The following is a 22,587-nucleotide window of genomic DNA, read 5'->3' as shown; positions in this document are numbered from 1 at the left end:
AAACTTCCTTTCACTGAGTACAGACCTGCCCTGTCCTCAGAGGCAGCAGGGAGAAGAAGCAAACACAGTAGAGCTGTGTTTTCAGTTCTTCAGTTTATAGTTCTTCAGAGAAATAACTATTCTTGTTCAAGTTTTTATGAATTCCAATGCCACTACCGTTTCCCCCACCCACCGCCCCTCCTTAGTGTGGTAACACCCCCTCTCCACCCAGCCAGGCAGAGCACAGGCTACAGCCTGGCTATTTCCCCTCCACTCCAGCTGCAGGGGGGGCAGTCTTGGAGGGCTTCTCTCTCCCCTTCCCTTTGGCAGTGGCTGCCAAGCATGCTCTAGTACCCTGCCCACAGTTTCTGGCTTGAGCCACTGCAGGCATATGGCTGCATTTCCTCAATCAAAAGTGATTGTTTGCTTATTGGTTCAATTTTGCAGCTCACACTAACCTACAAAGATTGAATCAACTCAGCCCTGGGCTTTTTGACTGCCTGCACTTAGCCTTGGGGAAGTTAAATCAAGTTTAAAATGGCTAGCCATTTAAACTTAGCTTGTCCCATTGCTGACCTTACACTTACAGAGCCAGTCCTAGCGCTCGCCAATCAGACAAAATCTGTAACTGTACAGAGGTTCCACGCACACAAACTGGCCTTAAAATTGCAGAATCTGTTTAAGATAAACCTGGATCTATGTAGTATCTTCCCCTGTACCTGACCTGTGGGTCATGCCTTCCCTCACCCCTCATGGTTTCCATTTTCCCCATCCCCCAGCAGACCTCCAGTCCCTATTAGGCCCCCTGTCCTGACTTATCTGACATTGGGCTGCTAGTTTGAATTGATTTAAGCTCCCCCTAACACCTCCAAATGTCTACGTAGCCCTGTGATCTATCCCTGCTCTGAGTTGTGGGGAGAGAGACTGAGACTGGTCCATCCTGGGATGCTTGAAGACTGCCAAGAGCTTGTTGTATCTCCATGAAGCAGATTGAAATTACCCTAGAGTTAAACCTCACTTTAAGTGGCTTAACTTTGAGATGCTCAGAGGACACTTGGCACAAGTTAACGAGTTTTAATGTGCAGGTATTTACTTTTTAAGTGCCCTCAGTATGGTCTAACTGTCATGTTTAACTTCAACCTAAGATTAATTTTGTGCTTGCAAAGTTAAAATTTACCATACTGAAAATAATCATTCCCTTTTAACACTCATCCCTGCATTCTACAAGCACAGTTTCAGACCAAAGGAGAAACATAAGTGTTTTTAGATACAAGTCAATTATTCAGAGCACAAATACTGTAGTACATGTGCATTAAGAGTTTTGCCAATGATACCAAATGATGGGCCAAATCTTTTTCTTATATTAAAACTAGTGCAATAATCCCTCTTAAGGCAGTGAGCCAAAGCCTCAGCTGCTATATCATTATACTTTCATAGGTCAAGCAGGTTGATCCTATGTGATACCTCTTTTTACTAAAGCTCATAGAACTTAAATCAAACATGTTCCGCTTTAAAGAAACAGGCTAAATAGGAATATATTAGTCAAAAACCAAGGGTCACAATGAGCAAATTGAGATCCAATTTAAAGGCTAGTTTTGCTGTCTGTTAAAACACTGTCTCCTCCAAGATAGTGGGAGAAGGTACTTATGAACCCAATATGCTAAGCTATCATCTTTAAAAGATTTGTAGAAAAAGATATGCAGTCACCTTGCAGATAGAATTTGATGTTATTATATTCTTCACATTTGGTCTAAAATGTCAGTTTCCATCAGTGCCTTTGGGGACAGCTCTCTCAGTCAGTGCATTAGGAACATCAGATTTCCATCTGTTTGGTATCAGTCTTTCAGCCTCCAGTATAGATATAGCTATCACTTCTTAATATTAATTCTGACACTACTACCACACATCAGCCAAATCCTGCAGTCCTGCAGCTTTACAGGGTAATCTTTTCTGCGTAATGTATGGAGACTACAGGATATGAACTATTAGGCATTTTTTATTTATTTTTTATCTAAAAATATAAATCACATTTATGGCCAAATTCATATTAATAGCTTTTTTAAGTGGTTGCATTTCTTGGTTTAGAATTACACTAGTTTTTAGCTTTCAGTTGACTGTCTCTAAATTTAGAGTAAATTATGAAGAAGAAGATTCAAAAAGGACAATACTTGCTGGGACCAGAACTGGGTTTACCTTTGTTTCCCTCTGAACTCTAAAGATAGCCACATAATAAAGTAAGGAATTCCCAAAGACCAGAATATATTCTCTCTATGCTCCAAGTCTTTTTGAAATCCATTAATCTGAGACCAGTAGTTTTTTTCACACACAATCTTTGGCACAAAACCATTAAGCCAATAATTCTTCTGGTCAGTACTGATATATAACAGAACAAAATCCATACTGCTATCACTCAAACAATAAAGTCAAGGAAATTAACTTTGAATCCTTACTCAATTTATTCTGAATTTAAGTCACAAATTTCAATCTCAATTCCTTGGTAATTACAGTGGTAAAATGTCTGGTATTAAAACTGGAGTTGTCCTTAAATAAATAGATAGATAAATAACAGGCAGGTTTTTTAACTCTTGTGTCTCTAACCATGATAACACCTACTTATGAGGTAGTTTAAAGTAACTGTATTACTTTAAAACAACAAACTTATTTTATTAACAGAAATCAGTTTTCTGCATTACTCAATAGACTATTAGGCAAAACCTATAAACTATAAGTAGCAGCAATCTTATTCAACAATATTCAGTGCTTCCTTTTTCTCAAACTGAGTTATGATGCTCCCACCACATGTATTGAGATCACACATCTCGTCCCTGAGCAACCTTCAGGCACCCCTGCATTTGGACCATGTTTACAGGTTACTGAACAAATCCTAAAATGGTATAAATCAGTTCTGCTTCACTAACAATGGAGCGTCACCATTTTGCACCAACTGGTACACACATGCTATACAATACTATACATAGTTCATTAAAAATTAGTGTTTTGGATCTAAACAATTGATATGTTAAAATGGAATTTGCTAGGACTTACCTGCAAGTGTTCTGTAATCCACCAAGTCAAACATTACAATAGCTACTGCTGACCAGGTAACAATCAGAGCAACAACAAGAAGCCATGCTGCTGGTGAACTGAATGTTGTTACTATGTCTTCTGTAACTGATTTCTTTGCCACTTTCACAGGCGGTGTGAGAACGGATCCATTCTTGCCATTTATTATTGTGGTTGTGGTGGACATATGTCCTATTCAAACATCAAGAACAGAAGAAACAAATGTTTAGACCACATATTATATTTTCCAATGTAAAAATAAAGAATATCTATGTCCCATCTAGTCTGTTATTGTTATTAGAGAAGTGTCCTTTGTAACAAAGTCTCTCGATTCATCTCTACACAATGCAACAATTAATGCTTTATATGTTTGCATACATGCTAACCTAGACTTAAGTATGTTAACTCTTATCTTACATTGATATATTCCATTCAGGAAATCACTTAAGAACATAGGGAAGCCAATCACAATGCTCAAGTTATTCCACACAATACTTAAGGAAATGACTGAATCACATTGTCCCCAATTGGACTTACCATAACTATGTCCTTAAAATTGTGCTGTCCTGAATTGGAGCAATAATTAATCAAACTAATTCAGGAGGTAACAGAATAGCAATGAATGGCTTTTTGATCATCACTCTACCATGACATTTTCAAACTTAAAACAATGATGGATAGAAATATAACAACTATCTGGAGGAGTGTCTTGTTATAGGCATGGAGGACAGGACTTTGTTTCACTTACTGCAACTTACAATCAGTTCTAAGTTACCCAGCTAAAATGCAGGAGATATTTTATTGCCCACTCTGGGAGGCTAAGCATCCCACATTGTATTTCTGTACTTCTGTACTTTGTATATCTGTACTGCTCTGAAGAGCAATACTGTTCCTATATATTCAGCATTGTAAATTTCACTCAATGACTTCTATTTCACCCAGTGCAACTGGTTCACGGAGGCATGGGCTTTCCTATGCAACAGCCTATTTTATCAGATATAATGAATGGACTTGCAAAAAGAGAGGTCATAAAATAAGAGGGCTTTAAATACAAAGGAAAAGGACAGGGGGAGAGCCAGTGCTGAGAGGCAAGAGGTGAGTTGAAAAGGTCGATAGGGATAAAGAAGGTATTTAACCCACTGAGGGATATAGGAATAAACAGGTGGAGATAAAAACTAGCCCCAAAAATGGGATACGAAGTCATAGTCTCTGTTGACACTATATTTAACACAATCCAGTCTGTGGATGACTCCTTGTTCTACAATTTCACATTCAAGTTGTTTTTTAATTTTTTTTTGGTTTGTTTGTTTAAGGACAGCTATTCTGAAGTCAATGATAGAACGTTCAGAGAGGTTTTTGCTTGTTTCTAGAATTGAAGTCAAATCAACGTCCATTTTTCCTTTTTGTATAGGGATTGCCCTGTCTAGCCAATGTAGACAGCTACGGGTCACTGTAAGCAGATGATGTATATGATGCTGGTAGAGGAGCAAGTGGATGAACCTTGGATACTAAATTTTGTATAGGATAATCCAATAATGATGTAGTCTCTATTGACAAGGGGGCACAACCAGCGTCTGGGTCTGTAGCAAGGTCCCATGGCTTGGTGAGAGTAGGGTTGGTAGTCTGTCACTGGAGAGAGGCAGTTTGAGATAGGGGCTTTGCTTGTGAGCCATGACAAGCTCATCCCCCAAGGCTAACTTGAGACAGTCATGCCTCCCACCCTACTCTACTTTCTAACCAACTCTGAGTTACCCAACTAAAATGTAGGAGATATTCTATTGCCCACTATGGGAGCAGCAGTGCTCCATTACAGGAACAAGGAGACATCCACGCTTCTTCAGAGAGTGATCTTGTTCCTATTCTTGGGGTATAACCCCCAGAGGTTATGCCCCAACTAGAATTGCTCCTACATTTTACTCCAGTGCAGAGCTGGTCAGAAGCTGAACTTGGTCATCCATTAGGTGAGTCAGAATTTTGTCCAGTGTCAGACCTGCAGGCGATTGAAATTATCAGACTTTCGTTGACCTTAATGGAGTGATAGCAGTTCAAACAAATTTAGGAGTTAACTATCATTCTGTGGTCAAGGGCACATGTATGACAATAGTAAAACCTGTGAAGACAATTCTATCCAAGTAGTTTTATAAATAAATTTGTTTAGCACATTGTTTTATTTCATGAGCTAGCCTTCTAAAAACTACTCTTTTCTCCAAAAACAGTGAACTAAACACTGTAAGTTAACGCCTCAGTATTAGAAAGCCAAGCATATATTTTACTTCTCAATGAGCACATCTACACAAGACACAACTGCGAAGTGGTTACTACACATTTATTTAGTACTTGGGTTGCTGGGTTTTGAAAACCTCCAAGGATGGAGCTTCCACCACCTCTATGGGTAAGCTATTCCAGTGTTTTACTACCCTCCTAATAAGAAAATTCTTCCTAATATCTAACCTAAACTTCCCTTGCTGCAACTTGAGACTCCTTGCTCTTTGTTCTGTTATCAAGTCAGTAAGCAGCAACTGACCATTTACTGTTTAATACAAATGCATTTGTATATACACACATTATGTAACCTGCTTCCCTTTGTCTTGTGCTGCATATAGCTCAAAACAGTAGTGACTGTTTATGGTTTCACTATATAACGTTTTAAATTACTAAAATTAAAAACCTGAAACTTATTAAAGATGTTTTTCATTTTTGAACTCAAACAAGTTGTAAGCTGAACAATCATTGTTTTCATTTGATATCTCCCTACTCATCAATATTAGAATGGTGCAGTAACATAATCTATGAGGTAATTTCTCTAGCAGCTACATTCGTGCGTTATCTGCTGCAATAACCTAAACAGTCCAAACATACGTCATATAACTGTACAGTTTTGATTGAGCACAGTTAAAGAGATATGAATCAGGCCTGAAATCTTTTCATTGGATACAAAGGCATTGCATCCAGTGTTTTTAGAATCTGAATTTTGAGTAATCTGTCTTATTGTTAAAGAATAAAGTTCAATGCAAATGAACACTATCTTGTGCTTTGCACATATTTTAAATACCAAAGAGAAATATGAACAGGTAATGCCTGACAAGCTCATGTCAGTGCTTCCCATCCTGCCTCTACTATATAATTGCCACCTCCTTTGCATCATAGGTAGAGGGACATAAAAAGGGATATATATGAAAGAGCTGTATTAAACAAATATTACTCAGTCTCCACATCCTGCATCCAAACAACAGTTATTTGTTTGGAAATTCTACCATTATTTATTTGGAAATTCAACCTAAAAGAATCTTGAAAGGAGAACATAAGATGCTAGTGGCTATATAATATACATAACTCATGTCAGTGTCACCAACCTGAGTACTTAAGGAAATAAATACACACATATGTTATGGTAAATAAGATCCTTTGTTTCACCCAGAGGTTTCTCTTTTTTAAAATTTAAATGGAGCATAAAGCTTTCAAGCCTGATGTTGATGAGAACAGTTTTGTTTGAAATCAGTTCAAGAGTATGATGTGATAATGAACCAGTTTCTGTGTATCTTGCAAAAATGTATAATGAGAAGGTCAGTGTGAGATTCAATAGTAGTAGGATTTCCACTTGAGCACAGTACGTTAGAAATTAAATTAATCCAATTCATGTCCTAGACTATTCAATATTTTACATTCATTGTGGAATTCACTGTGTTTGTATGTGATCTTCCATATTTTTTGCCCCCTTTCCTTTGCATTTTCTCCAAAAACACCTGTATACAGAACAAGTGTCTTCTAAGCCATATGTTCTGCTAAACAATAATGTTGTATAAGTAGCACAGAATTGGCATATTACATTATTTTTATCACTTACTTTAAATTTGGTCTTATTTATGGATAGTTTATTCAGTTCATGAATAATGTCTTATCCCCTAAAATGTAAACTATAGTATTTTTTTCTGTTTTAAAATCAACACTGCTTCCATTTTTGTAAACATGAATTTTGGATCAAATTTTTCACAGCAGGAGAAAAATCTGCCAAGTGACAAAATGTAATAAACATCATCTTCCTAAAGTCATATTCCAAGTCAATAGAATTACATTTTGCTACTGCCTTGCATATAAAAGGGAAATAATTTGTGTATGCAACAGGTTGTAAATGAGACATTATGCATTTTTTCCTCTGGGGAGATCAGGAGTTTATGATGTGAGAGAGAACAAAAAGGTACTATCTCATCTTGACAAGTCTGATTAACATTATAACATACATCTCCAATGACATACTAACGTCAGGCATTTATACTGTTAAAGCAAAGATAATTAAAACTATATATTTTCAAATTACTATTTAAGTTAGAGTTCTACTAGGAAAAGCAGCTATGTACAAATAATGACTTTTTATTCAACAAGTCTGCACTTTTTGTATTTCAATCATATCTGTTCATGAAATACTTTGGAGAGAAAGAGAGAGCAAGAAAAAGAGAGAATACCTATTCTGCTAGTTAGATACCATTTATGGAGGTAAAACAGCTGGGTTCCAGCTGTAGTGAATAATTATTTATACAAAATGAAACACTGTAAACAGGAGAGACTGGCACTACCAAACTTATACCAGTTCTGTGAATCTTGTCAATTCACTGCAACTTCACAAATAGTTTCAGAAGGCAGTTACTTTTAAAACAGAGCCACACTTCTCTACAAATCTAGAGAGTTTACTAATGTTCAAATGCACTACAAACATGATCATTCTAAGATTATGTATAAAATTTATGCATATAGGTTTATGTAACAAATATGCTTTCATTAAATGGGTGTGGAAAAGCAATTACAAGCTTCTTTGCACTGTTAGATTCAGATTAAAGGTAAAATAGAAATGCTCAGTGCTTGGGCCAAATTCAGCACCAGTGGTATGGACGAAAGCAAAATGAACTGTTTACAGTCCAGGACCCTTTTTCTTAATTGTCAGGCCATCCAAAATTTATTCAAGGGATGCAATAACAGTGGAGCTGCAGACATAGCACCTCATTTGCAGTATTAGCTTCATAGTTGGGAGTAGTGGCAATAAATGGGGATGACTGCAGAAGTAAGAGTGGTGAAAATTTCATAGCACAAAGTGAGATTGGCAAAAGACTATAGGTGAAGAGAAATCTGCAAGACAAAATTAGGATACATGAATGCCTGCAGACAAGCCTGGCACTTTCTTTGATTCATAATACTAACATTGCTACTAAGGGAAAGCAATGGTGTTGCCTACTTGAAAATGTACCTCCATTACCCTCATTTCTAGTGATCATGTTGAGGCCTCCTGAAAGTATGGCCCTGCCTCCTATGATGGCTCCTTTAGAAGGTGAAATTTAATTACAGAGTGGTTACAACTCACATGACTGACATAGTAAAAACAACTGGCAGATGACTGTGCTTTGTCCACAATACTGTTCCCACTGTGCAAGATCCTGAAAATAAAATGGGAAGACAAAATGCCAAACACAGAGGTGCTGGACCGACACATTAGAAACCACTATCAAGAAAAGGAGGTGGCAATGGCTCAGCCATGTCAGGAGAATGGGAGGAGACTGTCCCCAAGAATATTTTGTACAGAAAGTTTCAAGATGGCTCTAGAAAGTGTGGCTGTCCTCCATGGCAGTATCACAACATGTGCAAAAATGATATGAAGTCATTCAACATCAGTTTAGATAGCTGGGAGGAGTGCGCAGGGAACATTCGAACCTGGGTGCGGCTCAACATGAAGTGGTTTTGATCCAGAGGATGGAAGCAAAGCAAAAAAGAAGGCAGCATCATGCTGTAAACTTGGACTCCAACTCAGACAAAACATGGGTCTGTGAAACTTGTAATAACCTGTGCCACTCTCAAATTGGGCTTGTCAGCCACAAGTGGATTCATCAGGCATCTGACTAGACCTCTTATGTATACACAATGATCCAGAGGATCAGTTGTTCCCTATGTATTCTCACTGTTGGTACTGCTAGAACAGCTACACTAGTATAGGGAATCTTATGATACATGTTTGGTATAAAGTATAGACTGAGAAGTGAAATGCTAAGTGTATTTTATTGCTCTGACCAGATCTTCTCACTAGCTGGTTGAAACATTCAGTTGACTTCTCTGTGTCATACGTGGACTTCAGTACATATGAAAGGCTGAGACTGAAAGGAAGAAAACTATCTATGCTGGAGATGCTCAAATGAAATCAGATTTAATAGACATCCCAAAATTCGCAAAAATACACAGCAGTACAAGGATGCTGTTCCATCCAGGGTTAACACACAGATGTGCCAAGAGCAAAATCTCCCCTGTCATGTCTGTTGTTTATATTAACAGATTTCTCAGCATTAAAAGATGGCTTCTCTACAGCTAAAAATAAAAATAGCTAAATAAATAAATGAAATTGAAATATTAGAAAGTGGAGATTGGGGCTGCCTGTGAGGGAATGGATTACATACTTATCAGTGACTGAAAGTTATAAAACTGTAATATTATTTATGAAATAAGCAAGGTAGGAGAGTTTAAAATTATGCAGAGACCATTTCTACATGACAAAAGGAAGAGCAAAGAGATTATGGAACATGGAAGAAGAGGGTGCATGAAAATTAACTGAACAATTGAATACAAAAAAGGCAGTTATCATTGTAAATGGTGTTGTGTGCTCTTTTAATTTCCTTTTTCTCTTATTATTACTGTATTGGTTTTATTTTTGATCAATATAAAATGTAATTATATAAAAGGATTATATAAGGATTACAATGACTTTAAATGAGGGGACAGCAGCAAGAGAAGACGAAATCTTTAGAAACAAATATACTATTTTTATGCAAATGCTCTTTATAAAGGAGAAATATAAAAAAATATATAAAAAGCAAGACCTTTTTTCTAAAGAGAGTAGTTTTCAAAGCCTTCCACAAAATGTCAGCTGCACTTTAAAAATCAAAGAATTCAGAGAAGACTTTTTTTAAATCAGCCTCATATTATATCCAATGCATTCTCATGTAATTAAATTTATCATTGATATGAATTTCTTTCTGAAGCAGTTTAAGTGTCAAAGGAGAGCAGTTGTTATTGACCTCCATTCACAGACTGACAGAGCAAATGAAGTTCTGTTAAGACTTGAATTTTCATTCATCTGCATTTCCATATACTGGTTAGGTAGAGTTTTGAATCCCTTGAGCATCTTTCTTTTGGACATACAAAAACAGGCAAGTGCCAGGGATGACCCAGACCACTAAGGACTAGGCTCCCAGTTGTCCAGAGCCAAATGATAAGTTTGGGTTGATGACTTGGGTTTAGGGAACCAGAATCACATGATGGTTGTACAGGCATAGGGCTTCCAATAAGAGAGCTTGATCTACCAGACTGGGCAAGGAAAGGGTTACTATGAACTTAGAGGATAGTTTCTCTTGAAAAACAAAGAATCTGGAGTTGGTCTGGCAGAGGTACCCTGCTGTGAAAGACACAGAAGGTCCCTGGGTATTGATATGAAGCTAGACACCAGGAAGATACAGTGACTTGTCTTGAGATAGATACCTGCAATGAGAGACAGGATGAGTCCTATGACAACATGAAATCTTATTAGTTTTCTGAAAAAAATAGTCAGGAAGATCTAGTTTTTGTGAAAGAAATGCTGAGTCCCAACACCATAGAATTTGGAAAGATGTGCTTGGTTTGACGTATGAACCATGGTATTTCATAAACTAGACATGAAGGTGTTATCTGACATGCACAGAAATCTCAAAGCAGTCTTTGAAAACTCCAAGAATGGATAACTGATGCCAGTTTCTGTATGACCTTCTTACAGTGAGCTTATCAGTAGGGCTCAGCAATAAGACACAGCACTGAAACTGTGGGAGTTTCATAATTGACTTCAGCGAGAGACACATTAGGTCAGTTCTGAGTGCTTCCAAAAATTCCACACTAAAATTCCATTTGTCCTCACGTTTTATCACGTATTTATCAATTTAAATTTCAGATATGTCTATGTAACGGACCACCCAACAACTTACTGGAAAGTCAGTGGGATTCAGAAGCCAATGTCCCATTTTCAAATGACCTAGGTGCATTTGATGATTTAGAGAGAGGAAAAAAAAAGAAAAACATTTAGCCTTAAGCTGCCACCTTGCCCTGCCTTCTGCCTCACTTGAAACTAACATGGCTAACTATCTCCCTCCTCTATGTGGCAGCATTCTACATACCCACCAAATCATTGGCCCAGCTTACATCTGTAAGTGCTAACATATTTTCAAACAGGAAATAAAGCCTATGTATTAAACTAGAATGATGATTTCCAATATTTAATTATAAAAAAAGTAGGCTTGTAAACCTTACAAGTGAAAGAAAAAAAAAAAAAGATTTTGAATTTGTCTGTAAAGAACATTGTGTCTACAACATGTAACCGTTCTTGTTGTGATTTTTCTATTGTGCCTAATTCTTTTTATGCGGAGCATTTATGTGATTCAGCATTTAGGTATTACATCTAAGGAAGATATTATCATCAAGAAATCTTCAGATGGTGTTGTTGATCCTGTCAAACCAGTCTTCTTTGATTGAGATTGTATTGCAAACTCCTATGTAATAATCTATGTACTTTAAATGACTGTTGAAAGAAAAGTAAAAAAAAAGTGCTAATGTCAAATTTTGAATTCTTATAGAATACACTAGCAGCTTTTAATGAGTTATTTTGTAGCTTATTTTATTGTTGGATGCATCATTTTGTAATTTCATGACAATTCACCAGACCAGAAGGATTAGCATTGAGAGAGGGGAGAAAAAGGAGGAAGGCAGAAAGGAAGTCAGGATGTTGCAGTTAAGTGACAGTTGACAGTACTAAGCAGTAAGCGTTACATTTAGCATAATACTATGCATCAAATTTAAGCTTTCAACATTCCCAAAATTAAGCATTTCATTTTTTAAATTTGAAGTGACTTTTCATTGTGAAATTTCCTTTATTTTTACTTTAAAAATATTTAAGTGGCTTGAAATCAAACTGAAACGTTTCACTTCAGGTCAAAAAAACATTTAATTCAACTCTAAATGAATATTTTTGATGGCTTGGAATTGTCAGGAAACATATGTCCAGCTCTGCATCTGTAGTTTTTATATTTTCTATAGTAATATTTTCCCTACTTTACAGACAAACTAACATTCTTGAAAGATAACAGGAACACTCTCTTTGGGCTCCTCTTAGATATCTGACATTTCTGAAGAAGATGCCAAAGATTTCAGATATACCTGTGAATTGATACAACCTGATAGGTACAATGTAGCTTTTGAAATGTCAAACTGAAGTCTGAAGGTGTCATTATCTTTACAGAATAAGAACCTTCTGTTGTGGGGTCACTGTAAGTATTCTGTTTGCTATTAATTTGTTTGGCTACTAAATTCTATGCCATTTTCAAAGTCTTTGTTAATGGCTGAAAAGTGTAAATGTTTATTTTTCTTAGTTTGTAAAATGAAGCCATCACCATGTCTCTGGGCCTGTCTAAATCTGAACGATTAGATGCTTACCCCATGAGAGCAATCCAATTTGACCAGGAGAGATATAATAATCCAGTTACCTGAATGTGCTTGGGGGTAACTCATAGGAAATACAAAGCATGAGTGTTTTTGGACACCCCTTGCTCTCAGAGGGTGCATCCACACATGCAGGCCTGTGTGCTTGCAGCAACTCAAATAGAAGCGGCACAAATTTGAGCCAGGGATTTTTGCCTCAGCGCACATGCCTAGACATGCACTTTGGTGTGTGACAAGTTGTGCCACTTGGGGACAAATAACCATGCCCAGCTCCTCCCAGATCTGCAGCACCTGTGCTGGCCCCAGCAGTATAAAAACCTGCCCTGGAGAGTAGCCAGTTTGTAGCTAGGGGCACTACCCCTTGTGCCAGCTGGACTGCTAAAGCAGCCCTAACCTAGAGTGGCCCCTGCACCCTCTCCCTACTCCATCAGTCTGGCAGTGGGGGCTTCTACCTAGCTGTGACCTGCTGCCACCTGCAACAGCATCTGCCCCCTGAGACCTGTGGCCCCAAGGCTCCTTGCCTGCCACACCCAGATGGGGTATCCCTGCTCTGCCATTTGGGCAGCTATCACCCAGAAGATGTGCTCCTTGTGGTGGCCCCCTTTGAACTATCAAAGTGTGTTCTCTTGGCCCCAAATGGCCAAGAGTTCAGCCACCTTGTCTACTCTCCAGCTGGGTCCCCAGTGCTGGCCCTGGACAGGCTCCTCTGCCTAGGTCTTGTCATTTATCTCACCAGCAGAGATCCTGGTGTTCCCTATTTAAAAATTGCAGATTCTCTGATAAGAAATCCCAAATCTCTCATTAAAATACCCAAATAATGTTCTTTTGCCATTAAAATAAAATGCCACTATATATAGAGAGATCAGTTGGGTAAAGTTTTATTGATATATTTACAAGTTTAAAGCAATTTGGAAGCTTACCAGTGCCTCTATCATCATCATAAAATAAATTCTAAATATCTATACACTTTGGCATTTACTTTTTGCCTTTTTTTTTTATAAAAAAAATCAGAGATACCCCTACCCACTTTGCTCACCAGGATGTGCAGCTCTGAGCAGCACTGATATACCAGTGCCCTGCCCCTGCCCTTGCCCCTCACTCTCAACCCACAGCCTGCTCCCCCCTCCCCCGCTCCATTCCCCTCACTTCTGGCCCACAGGGCATCAAATGCAAACTGGCAAAGTTCGCGGACAACACTATACTATGGGAGAAGGAAGTCACACTGGAGGAGAGACTGGAGATGCAGGCTGACCTGGACATGCTTGCAAGGTAGGCAGACCAAAACATTTTGGTATTTCATGTAAAGGAATGCATGGAAGGAAAAAACAGCATCATACTTATACGCTTGGCAGTGCTATGCTTGCTAGCACATGACTGGAAGAGACTTGTGGGTCTTGATTGACCACAAGATGAACATGAGCCACCAATGTGTTGCTGTAGCCGGCAAAACAAAACAAACTCTGGCATGCATTCACTGATGCATCTCAAGCAAATCCAGGGATGTCATCCTCCTGCTTTACTTGGCCTTAGTGAGGCCACAGCTGGAGTACTGAATCCCGTTTTGGGCCCCCCACTTCAGGATAAACATGGATCTGGGAGAACAGTTGTCTACCAGGGCTCCCCAAGGGATTACAAGGTCTAACAGCCACAAACTTCTGGAAGACTGATTTAGACTGGAAAAACTTCCTCACAGTCCAAGTGTCCAGGGTCTGGAACAGACTCCCCCAGAGGTGGTGCAAGCACCTACTCAGGACTCATTCAAATAATGTTTGCATACTTATCTTGCTGGGATCATTTGACCCCAGCAGACTTCCTGCCTATGTCAGGGAGGCTGGACTTGATGATCTTGTGAGGGCCATTCTAGCCCCTAATGTCTGTGAAATCTATGATATCTATGTGGGTGATGGGTTTATGGGGTTGGCTTGGGGGTGTGGGGTTTGTGGGTGGATTGTGGGGGGACTGTGAGTGTTGGGGGTTATGGGCAGGAGCTGCTCAGGAAAGGTAGGTCCTGTGCCCCCCACAAGGCACAGTCCCCCTGCACAGTTCACAAACTTCCATCAGAGGGGCCACAACTCCCCCCACAGGGCCACAGCCCCCCCCCCCACAGGGGCCACAGATCCCCAACAGGGCCCAAATGTCCTCTGCAGGGACTATGACTCCCCTGCAGGGCCCACATGCCCCCCACAGGGAACAAAGCACTCCCACACAGCCCACATTGTCCCCCCACACACACGGCCCACAGCTTACCCGCAGCAACAGCAGCCATCAGGGCTCTCAGGGCTTCCACATTGCGCAGGACAGTGTGGCTCACCTCTGGCCTCCTGGCACCCAGCGCTGCCTGTGGCGTGTTGTACAGGTCCAGCCCAGCTCAGTGCAGGGTCATGCACCTTTGGGCAGTTATGGGATGCTTGGGCGGTCACTTAGGGACCTGCATTGCTTATGGGGACCACGTGTTATATCAGGCTAGGTCCTGCATGCACAGAACTGGCTCAACTCAACAGCACACGGGGCCCATGCACACAGGACCCAGTCCAGCATGACATGTAGTCCCAGCAAGCAGCATGGGGCCCCAGGTGACAGTCCAGGCAGCCTAGAGCTGCCTGAAGGCACATGGCCCCACACTGAGCTGGGCCGGGCCCACGCGATATGGCACAGGCAGTGCCGGGTGCCAGGCAGCCAGGGCCATGCTGTGCTTCCCTGTGCTGCTCAGGGGCTGTGCCAGGAGGGCCCTGAGTGCCCCAGTGGCCACTGCTGCTGCAGGGGGAGAGAACTATGGACCTTGTGGGGGGCAGGTAAGGGATGCACCCCTCCTGAGCTGCCACCCCGACACAGTCCCCTTCCTCCTTGGTCCCCTGTACCCACACAGTCCCAGCTCCAGTCCCCCCCAACACCCAGTCCCTACTTACCTGGGGACAGAGCCCAGGTCCAGGTCACTGCAGCCTGCACCGCTGCTTGCCCCACATGTGCTGCAGTGTACTCCAGCACCAGCACAAGAGGCAGCCATAGAGACATTCTGGCTAGCTACCAGAATGTCCAGGACCATGGCCTACCCCACTTTTTTTCTGTGTATGTGGTTTGTTTGGTTTTTTGATACCTGCATCCAGGTTTCTGGGGGGTTTTGTTCCCAGCATGCCTCTCGCTGTTTCTCAAACTGCCTTGAGAAGCAGCAAGAGGCACATGCAGGCTCCTCTGGATGCACCCAGAAGATCTATTCCCTGATTTAGGCTGCATATTAGGTGCCTTCATTTTCTTGATTTTCTTCATCCTGCTTCTAAATGAAAGTCTTTAACTGCCCACTCGCCTATTGCATCATTGTCTAGAGGTTGCAATACACACACAAGAAATGGGACACCTCTTAAGCTTAAGGGGATTCAAACTAATATCCAACTTCCCAAGTAGAGTGCCCAGGCTACAAAGTAGTTCAAGCATGGAACTCAGCATTTACAGCAATCAGCAGGAAGGGAAGACCTAGATTCCAGACTCTGAAGGCCATCAGCAATTATCCATGTTATATCCAGGCTTGAAATCTGAGAACTTCAGATATTACCACATGTCTCATAACCAGTTTCTGAACAAATTCATCATGAAAGATCTGTTAAAATGGGAGTGTAAAAGATAAGGCCCTGAGCATCTTTTGGAGAGGTACAGCTCTTTGTCAAAATCCAAGCTACAGATCCCTTTTGAGAATGTGTTCCAGTGGTGGCATGGTGAGCAATGATTGTAGTCAACCCTACAGCCCTCTGACCCCATTCCCAGACGTGGGCCTTGATTTGGCTGGCAAGGAGCACTGAGGTATGGATCCAGCCTTAGGGACAGTGAGTTTAACACTTCCTTAACCTATACAATTTCTAGCTACATTATTAGCCACAAAAAACTCATTTGAGGAATACCAGTTTTTGGCTACCAATACTTTTTCACTTGGGGTATGTACAGACATTTGGGCAGGCTAGGGGGACATTACATTAAGTTCTGGTGGGGACTGGGGGGGATCAAGGGGACCAAGTGCCAAAACTTCTTCTTACACAACTGGGTAGGTGCCTTGTAGTTGGATAAAGATCATAGAAAATCTTCCCTCAGTGATGTCCATTGAACTGTATCTCCTCAAATAATATTCATAATGTAAGCTTCCACATTTTCAATGAAAATCCAAACCTTACACAACCATGTGGAACACAATTTTACAAATAACTATGGAGTTGATGCACTCCATAATATGTGGCTAATCTGCAGTTGCATACAAATGGAACTCAATTTGTTGAAATGCCTTTTGGTTGTAATGGTACCCTACTCACAAATGGGGACATCTATTTACTTACATTTTAGACACATTAATCTTTCTGAAGGTCATGGCCTCCCTAGACTTCATTATCTGCATTAAAATGATAGCTATTGAGACCAATAGAGCTGCATTCTACAAGAGAATGGAAGACTCAGTTGCTGGTAAATGGACTTCAACCGAAAAGTTGGCAAACCTAACTGATAAATCTGGAAGGCACTCAAGCATTTTCAAGTTTTTTGAGAGAGACAGTAAGCACAAATTTAAATATAATTTAGTATATAGATTAAAGATTGTTTATCTTGGGGAAAAGACCTGTTCCTTCATGTTCTGGATTCTGCTGATAATACCATGCTTCATTAGGGACAAAATTAGCCCAATTCAAATGATAGCATCCCATTTCCTGTCAAAGATTTTGAAGAATATTATTTTCCCATCTGTCAGAGCCAAGTGAAGAACAACATTGGGGGACTGGGTGAAAAAAAAAAGGTTCTATTCCTTCAAGTGTGGCTTTTTCCTGTAGAACCACTATACTGTCAATAACATCCTTAAGTATACAGTAACTATGATAAGTTGCCTAGTGGGGCCTTAACTAGTCCCAGATCAAATTCAACTAGCTCTGCAGAATTCTGACCCGTCTGTAGTACACAGAGTTCTGGTCAGCAGCTTGAAGGGGGAGAGACCCCACTAAACTTTGTGGCATCCTGCTTTTGCATCTTAGTGGAAAATTTGATTCTGCTATGTTCAGAGACATTGATCCCATAGTGATGGGAAAAGAGAAGGAACTGTATTTGCATACAGATATAATTATATATACATACATACACACATACATATGTGTATATGTGTGTGTGTGTGTGTGTTACTATATTTTCTTCCTTCAAACATTTTGATTTTTAAAAGATGTTTAGCACAATTATTTGATTCCCCTCTCACTTTCCTCTTCATTCCCCACAAAATGCCTCTCATTCTTGATTCACTGCATACTAAATCAACAGAATACAAACAGCAGCAAATGAAAGAGATGCATTTTTTGAGACTTGCTGCTAATCTAAGACCATTATATCCTGCATTAAACTGAACTTCTGGTTATTTTCAAGCCTACCACATGCAGGCACAATTTGCTCTTATTTAATGACCTCTCTTGTAGTCTAAAATGTACAATTCTAATTTAGATACTTATACGGGTCTCATCACAGTATTTGAGCAGTTCTTCTAATGCATTTATCTACCAACAATACTGTGATGTAGGGAACTGCTGCTATCATAATTTTGAAGATGGAGAACTGTGGCACAGAGACTAAGTGATCAGTCTACAGTCACATTGGAACTCCGCAGTTGGGCGGGGAATTTAGCCCTGGCCACCAGGTCCCTCTATTGCACGGGTCGGAGCAAGGGCCCTTACACCCATGGGAGTTGGAGCAAGAAGCCTGCACCCACCCCCCAACATATCCTATTATGCCTAACTCCCACCCTCCCACTGGTGGGGATGCTGCTGTAGGCTTCCCCAGCATCCTACCCCCTCTCAGCAGTAGGTAGGGAAGTGGGAGCAGGGCTGCAGCTGGGCAGAAGGCTGGACCATGGAGCTAGGGCTGTGGCTGGCTTCACTGTGAAGCCCTCGCCCAGGGGGGCAATGGCAGTGTGCAGCTCAGGTGGGCAGGGTATGGGTGTGAGGGGGGAGGGAGGTGGGGACCTCTCCTACATTGTTCCCATGGTGTGCAGCCCTGGCAGGCAATGGAGGGAGGAGCAGCAGCAGCAGGTGGGTGGAGGGACACATGGACACTCTGCTTGGTGCTGGTGCCTGCCTCCTGGCTCCACCCAGTGCTTTGAGGAGCTCAGGCCCCTCCAGCCCTTTTGTTTCTCCAGCACTTCTCACAATCGTGGGGCACAGGAGGGAAGCCCCAGGTACTGAAGTGGGCTGAGGCAGGGAAAGAAGCCAGCTCCAGTGCCTGGGGCTTCCTTCTGGTGCCCTGGGAGAGCGGGGAGTATTACCAGCACCCCCACCTGCTGCTGTGCCATGGAGGGACAGTGGGGGGTCACCACACCCCCACACCCCACAAATACCAGACAACACCCCAACATACCCTATGCCCTCCCACACACAGCTAAACCCCTTCACAAACTCCCCCACACCCCACCACACCCACACTCCACTATCTACACACACAAACATTCCCCACCATACACACCCCCCACCATACACACACATACAACCCACAACCACATACCCCCACACAATATAATAAACTAACAATTTATTTTTGAGTTATTATGCAATCACGTCTATATACAGTACACAAACACAAATCATGACAGAAATATTTTTGTAATAAAGTTAAAATATTGGTGTTTGACTTTAAAAGTCAAACAACATTAAAAGTAGGTGTTTGACTTTTAGTGTATGATTTGGTTTCTTCTGGCTCTAAGGTGGTAAACCCCCCCCTCCCAAAAGGAGCATTTCCAGGGAGCAAGGGGAGGGACTTCTAGTGGCAAAGGTCAGGGGTTAGGGGTGGGACTTCCAGTCCCAAGATGGCAACCAGGGGGCAGGGCACCTGTCAAGGGGCAGGGTTACCCATGCAGCCCTCGACAGCTCACCAAACCTTGTTAAGTGGCCCTCCGCCTGAAATAATTGTCCACCCCTGCTCTGTTCCCCAGAATAATGGAGCACTTTTTCTCTGTCTGCATAATAGAGTCTTCTAATAATAACTATTATACAATTGTCTGAGTCAAGTGGTCTCTATCCTTGGTATGTTAAGTCCCCTCTTCTCAAGCACTTGTACCCCAACGTTCTTTTCAGGCACTCCATCTTTAAGCTTCCTTTCTTTAGGATTTTAAAATACCAAGCTTACCAATTGTTTGTTGTTTCAGCTAAAAGTTTCAGGCAGTTTTCTGAAATGTCCTTAATATTAATATAGCAGTCTCAGGGTCATAGCTTTGCCACTGTAATGAAGAGAGAGATGTCTTCTGCAGATGTAGAACTGGATAGTTTTTTCTAGAAAGCTTCAGATAGCTACTTAGTTATTCCATGTACATCTCTACAGGATTTCATAGCCTGTTATATTCTGGTTGAGGAATTATTCATCATCTAACCTTTCTTTATTAATTTCCTCCTCTATTATATAAATAGAGAGCAGCTTCAATTGTAATTAGATAAGTTCTAATAAATAAAAAAATGCATACTTTCACATTTATTGAAGACACACTTTTAAAATACAGAATGTATTGCAGCCTTTCAGAGCTCACATTCTCTTATACATGGTCATATTACTAATATATTTTTTCTCTCTCACTAATGCAGTCCCTCAGAAGAGCTCCAAAAAGCTATAATGACTGAGGACTAGTAAATGATCAGACTCAGGAGTCTTACATCAGAGGCAGGAAATATCCAAAAACCATTAAGTAAAATGGGGGACCAAGATTATCAAGGTAGGTGACTGTACCGCCTCTGGAGGGAGTTTATTCCACAGTCTGGACACCCTAACTGTGAAGAAGGTTTTCCTAGTGTTAAGCCTGAGATGGTCTTCCAGGAGTTTGTGGCCATTACTCCTGGTTTTCCCCAAGGGTGCCCTGGTGAACAGTCTCCTCTCAGCCGTCTCTTTTTTAGGCTGAAGAGGCCCATGTCCCTCAGCCTTTCCTCATATGTCTTTCCATGCAAGTTTCTGATCATATGGGTGGCTCTTCTCTGGACTCTATCAAACTTTTCCTCATCCTGGTTCAAGTGTGGCACCCAGAACTGGATGCAGTAGTCCAGCTGTGTTCTCACCAATGCTGAGTAAAACGAAAGAATCACTCCCTTGGTTTTGCTTGAGATGCATCAGTTGATGCATGCCAGAGTATTTTTTGTCCTGCTGGCTACAGCATCACATTGACAGCTTATGTTCATACTGTGGTCTATTATTACTCAAGGTCTCTTTCTGTCATGGTTCTAGTTAGTTTGGCACCACTGAGCTGGTAAGTATGTTGGGGGTTGTTCGCCCCCAGATGGAGCACTTTACAATTCTCTTGTTGTTGAACTTCATCTGGTTCCAATCTGCCCAACTTGCCAACCTGTCTAGGTACACCTGTATCTGCAGCCTATCTTTAAGCGTGACCATGCTACCCTATAACTTGGTGTTGTCCATGAATTTGGCCAGTGAGCTCTTCACCCCCACATCCAAATCATTGATAAAGATGTTGGAAAGCACTGGACCAAGCATGGACTCCTGAGAGACACCACTGGACACTTCTTACCAGGACAACAGAAATCCATTCATTAGAGCTCTGGGTCCTACCCCACAGCCAGCTTCCTATCCACCTGACTATCAAGCAATTAAGCCTGCAATCCTCCATTTTTTCCATGAGAACAACATGGAATGCCAGATCAAAGGACTTTTGGAAGTCTACATATACAATGACAACCTCCTTTCTCTTATCCAGGTGGTGAATTACCTGGTCATAGAAGGAGATGAGATTGGTAAGTCAAGACCTGCCCACGATGAAGCCATGATGGCTGTCATTCAGAATCCTACCTTCTGCAAATGTATTGCACATAGACTTCTTGATGATTATTTCCAGGATTTTCCATGAGATAGAAGTTAGGCCAGTGGTTCCCAAACTATTTTTGCTGTGACCCTAAATTGGCTACCGACAGGACCTCCCAACCTAGCACTGGAGGGGCCACTGGGAGCAGAGTGCAGCAGTGGTGGCCAGGGGGTGGGGGCAGGGGAGTTGCCATTGCCCCCTTTGTATGCAGAGGCCCCACCCCATCCCAGCCCACTCTGCCTGCCCACCACTCCTGGGCCATGCACATTAGTGTACATGTGCGTGTGGGCCCTTTGTGACCCTACTGGGGACTCCCTGAATCCCTGATTTGGGTCGTGCCCCAAGATTGGGAACCAATGAGTTAGGCTAATTGGCTTATAGTTGCCCGAGGCCTCTCTCATCCCCTTCTTCAAGATGGGCACAACACTGGCCCTCTTCCAGTCTTCAGGAACCTCCCCTGAGCACCACGAGTTTTGGAAAGTTTTGCCAGAGGTCCCACAATGACTTTGGCCAGCTCCTTCAGCACTCTCAGATGAAGTTCATCTGGTCATGCTGACTTATAAATGTCTAACTTTTCTAACTGATCATGCACCAGCTCAACGTCAACAGTAGAAAGGCAGTCATTCCCACCATGACTATTCTGAACCTTATCTAGTATGATTTCCTTCTTAGTCTGGTGAAATACCAAAGCAAAGTAGTCAATCAGGAGTTCAGTTTTCTCCTGTGTCGGTAGTTAGATGTCCTGTGTTGTTAAGCAATGGCCCTATACATCCACTTGTTTTCCTCCTGTTCCCTACATACCTAAAGAAGGACTTTTTTTGTCCTTGATTTCTGTTGCTAGCTTAATTTCAGTCACCTCCGTAGGCTTTTTAATCTTCTCCCTAAAAGTGCAGGCCATTGTTGTATACTCCTCCTTGGGGACTGTCCCAAGCTTCAATTGTTTGTATGCCTCTTTTTTTCTTTTTCAAGAGGACCATGATATCCCTGTTGAGCCAAAAAGGCTTACCAGCCCTTCTGCTACCTTTCCTCTGTATGGGAATGGACTTCTTTTGGGCTTCAAGGATGGTGTTTTTCAGGAACCACCACTCTTCATGCACTCCTTTTACCTTTGGTCCCTAGTCCCGCAGCACTTCCCCTACTATTGCCCTGAGCCTGTTGAAATTTGCTTTTATAAAGCCCAAAACTTCAGCCCTGCTAGCTGATTTGCCTGATTTGCGATGGATATTGAACGTGATGGTTTCATGGTCACTGTAGCC

At 41.4% G+C, this 22,587-nt stretch overlaps 1 protein-coding gene across 1 annotated transcript in view; it reads right to left on the bottom strand.

The window, feature by feature from the left end:
- The window catches only part of TRDN (triadin), a 209,809-nt gene that overhangs the window by 161,190 nt on the left and 26,032 nt on the right, over positions 1 to 22,587 (bottom strand). Inside the window, exon 2 of the mRNA XM_019520213.1 lies at positions 3,025 to 3,234. Within this exon, the coding sequence (XP_019375758.1) occupies positions 3,025 to 3,234 (210 nt within the window). The remainder of the gene's footprint in view (positions 1 to 3,024; positions 3,235 to 22,587) is intronic.

The sequence above is a fragment of the Gavialis gangeticus genome, unplaced genomic scaffold (genome assembly GCF_001723915.1).
Source record: "Gavialis gangeticus isolate Ggan-Ray unplaced genomic scaffold, GavGan_comp1, whole genome shotgun sequence".
Taxonomy (NCBI): domain Eukaryota; kingdom Metazoa; phylum Chordata; order Crocodylia; family Gavialidae; genus Gavialis; species Gavialis gangeticus.
This window is presented reverse-complemented; position numbering and strand designations above follow the sequence as displayed.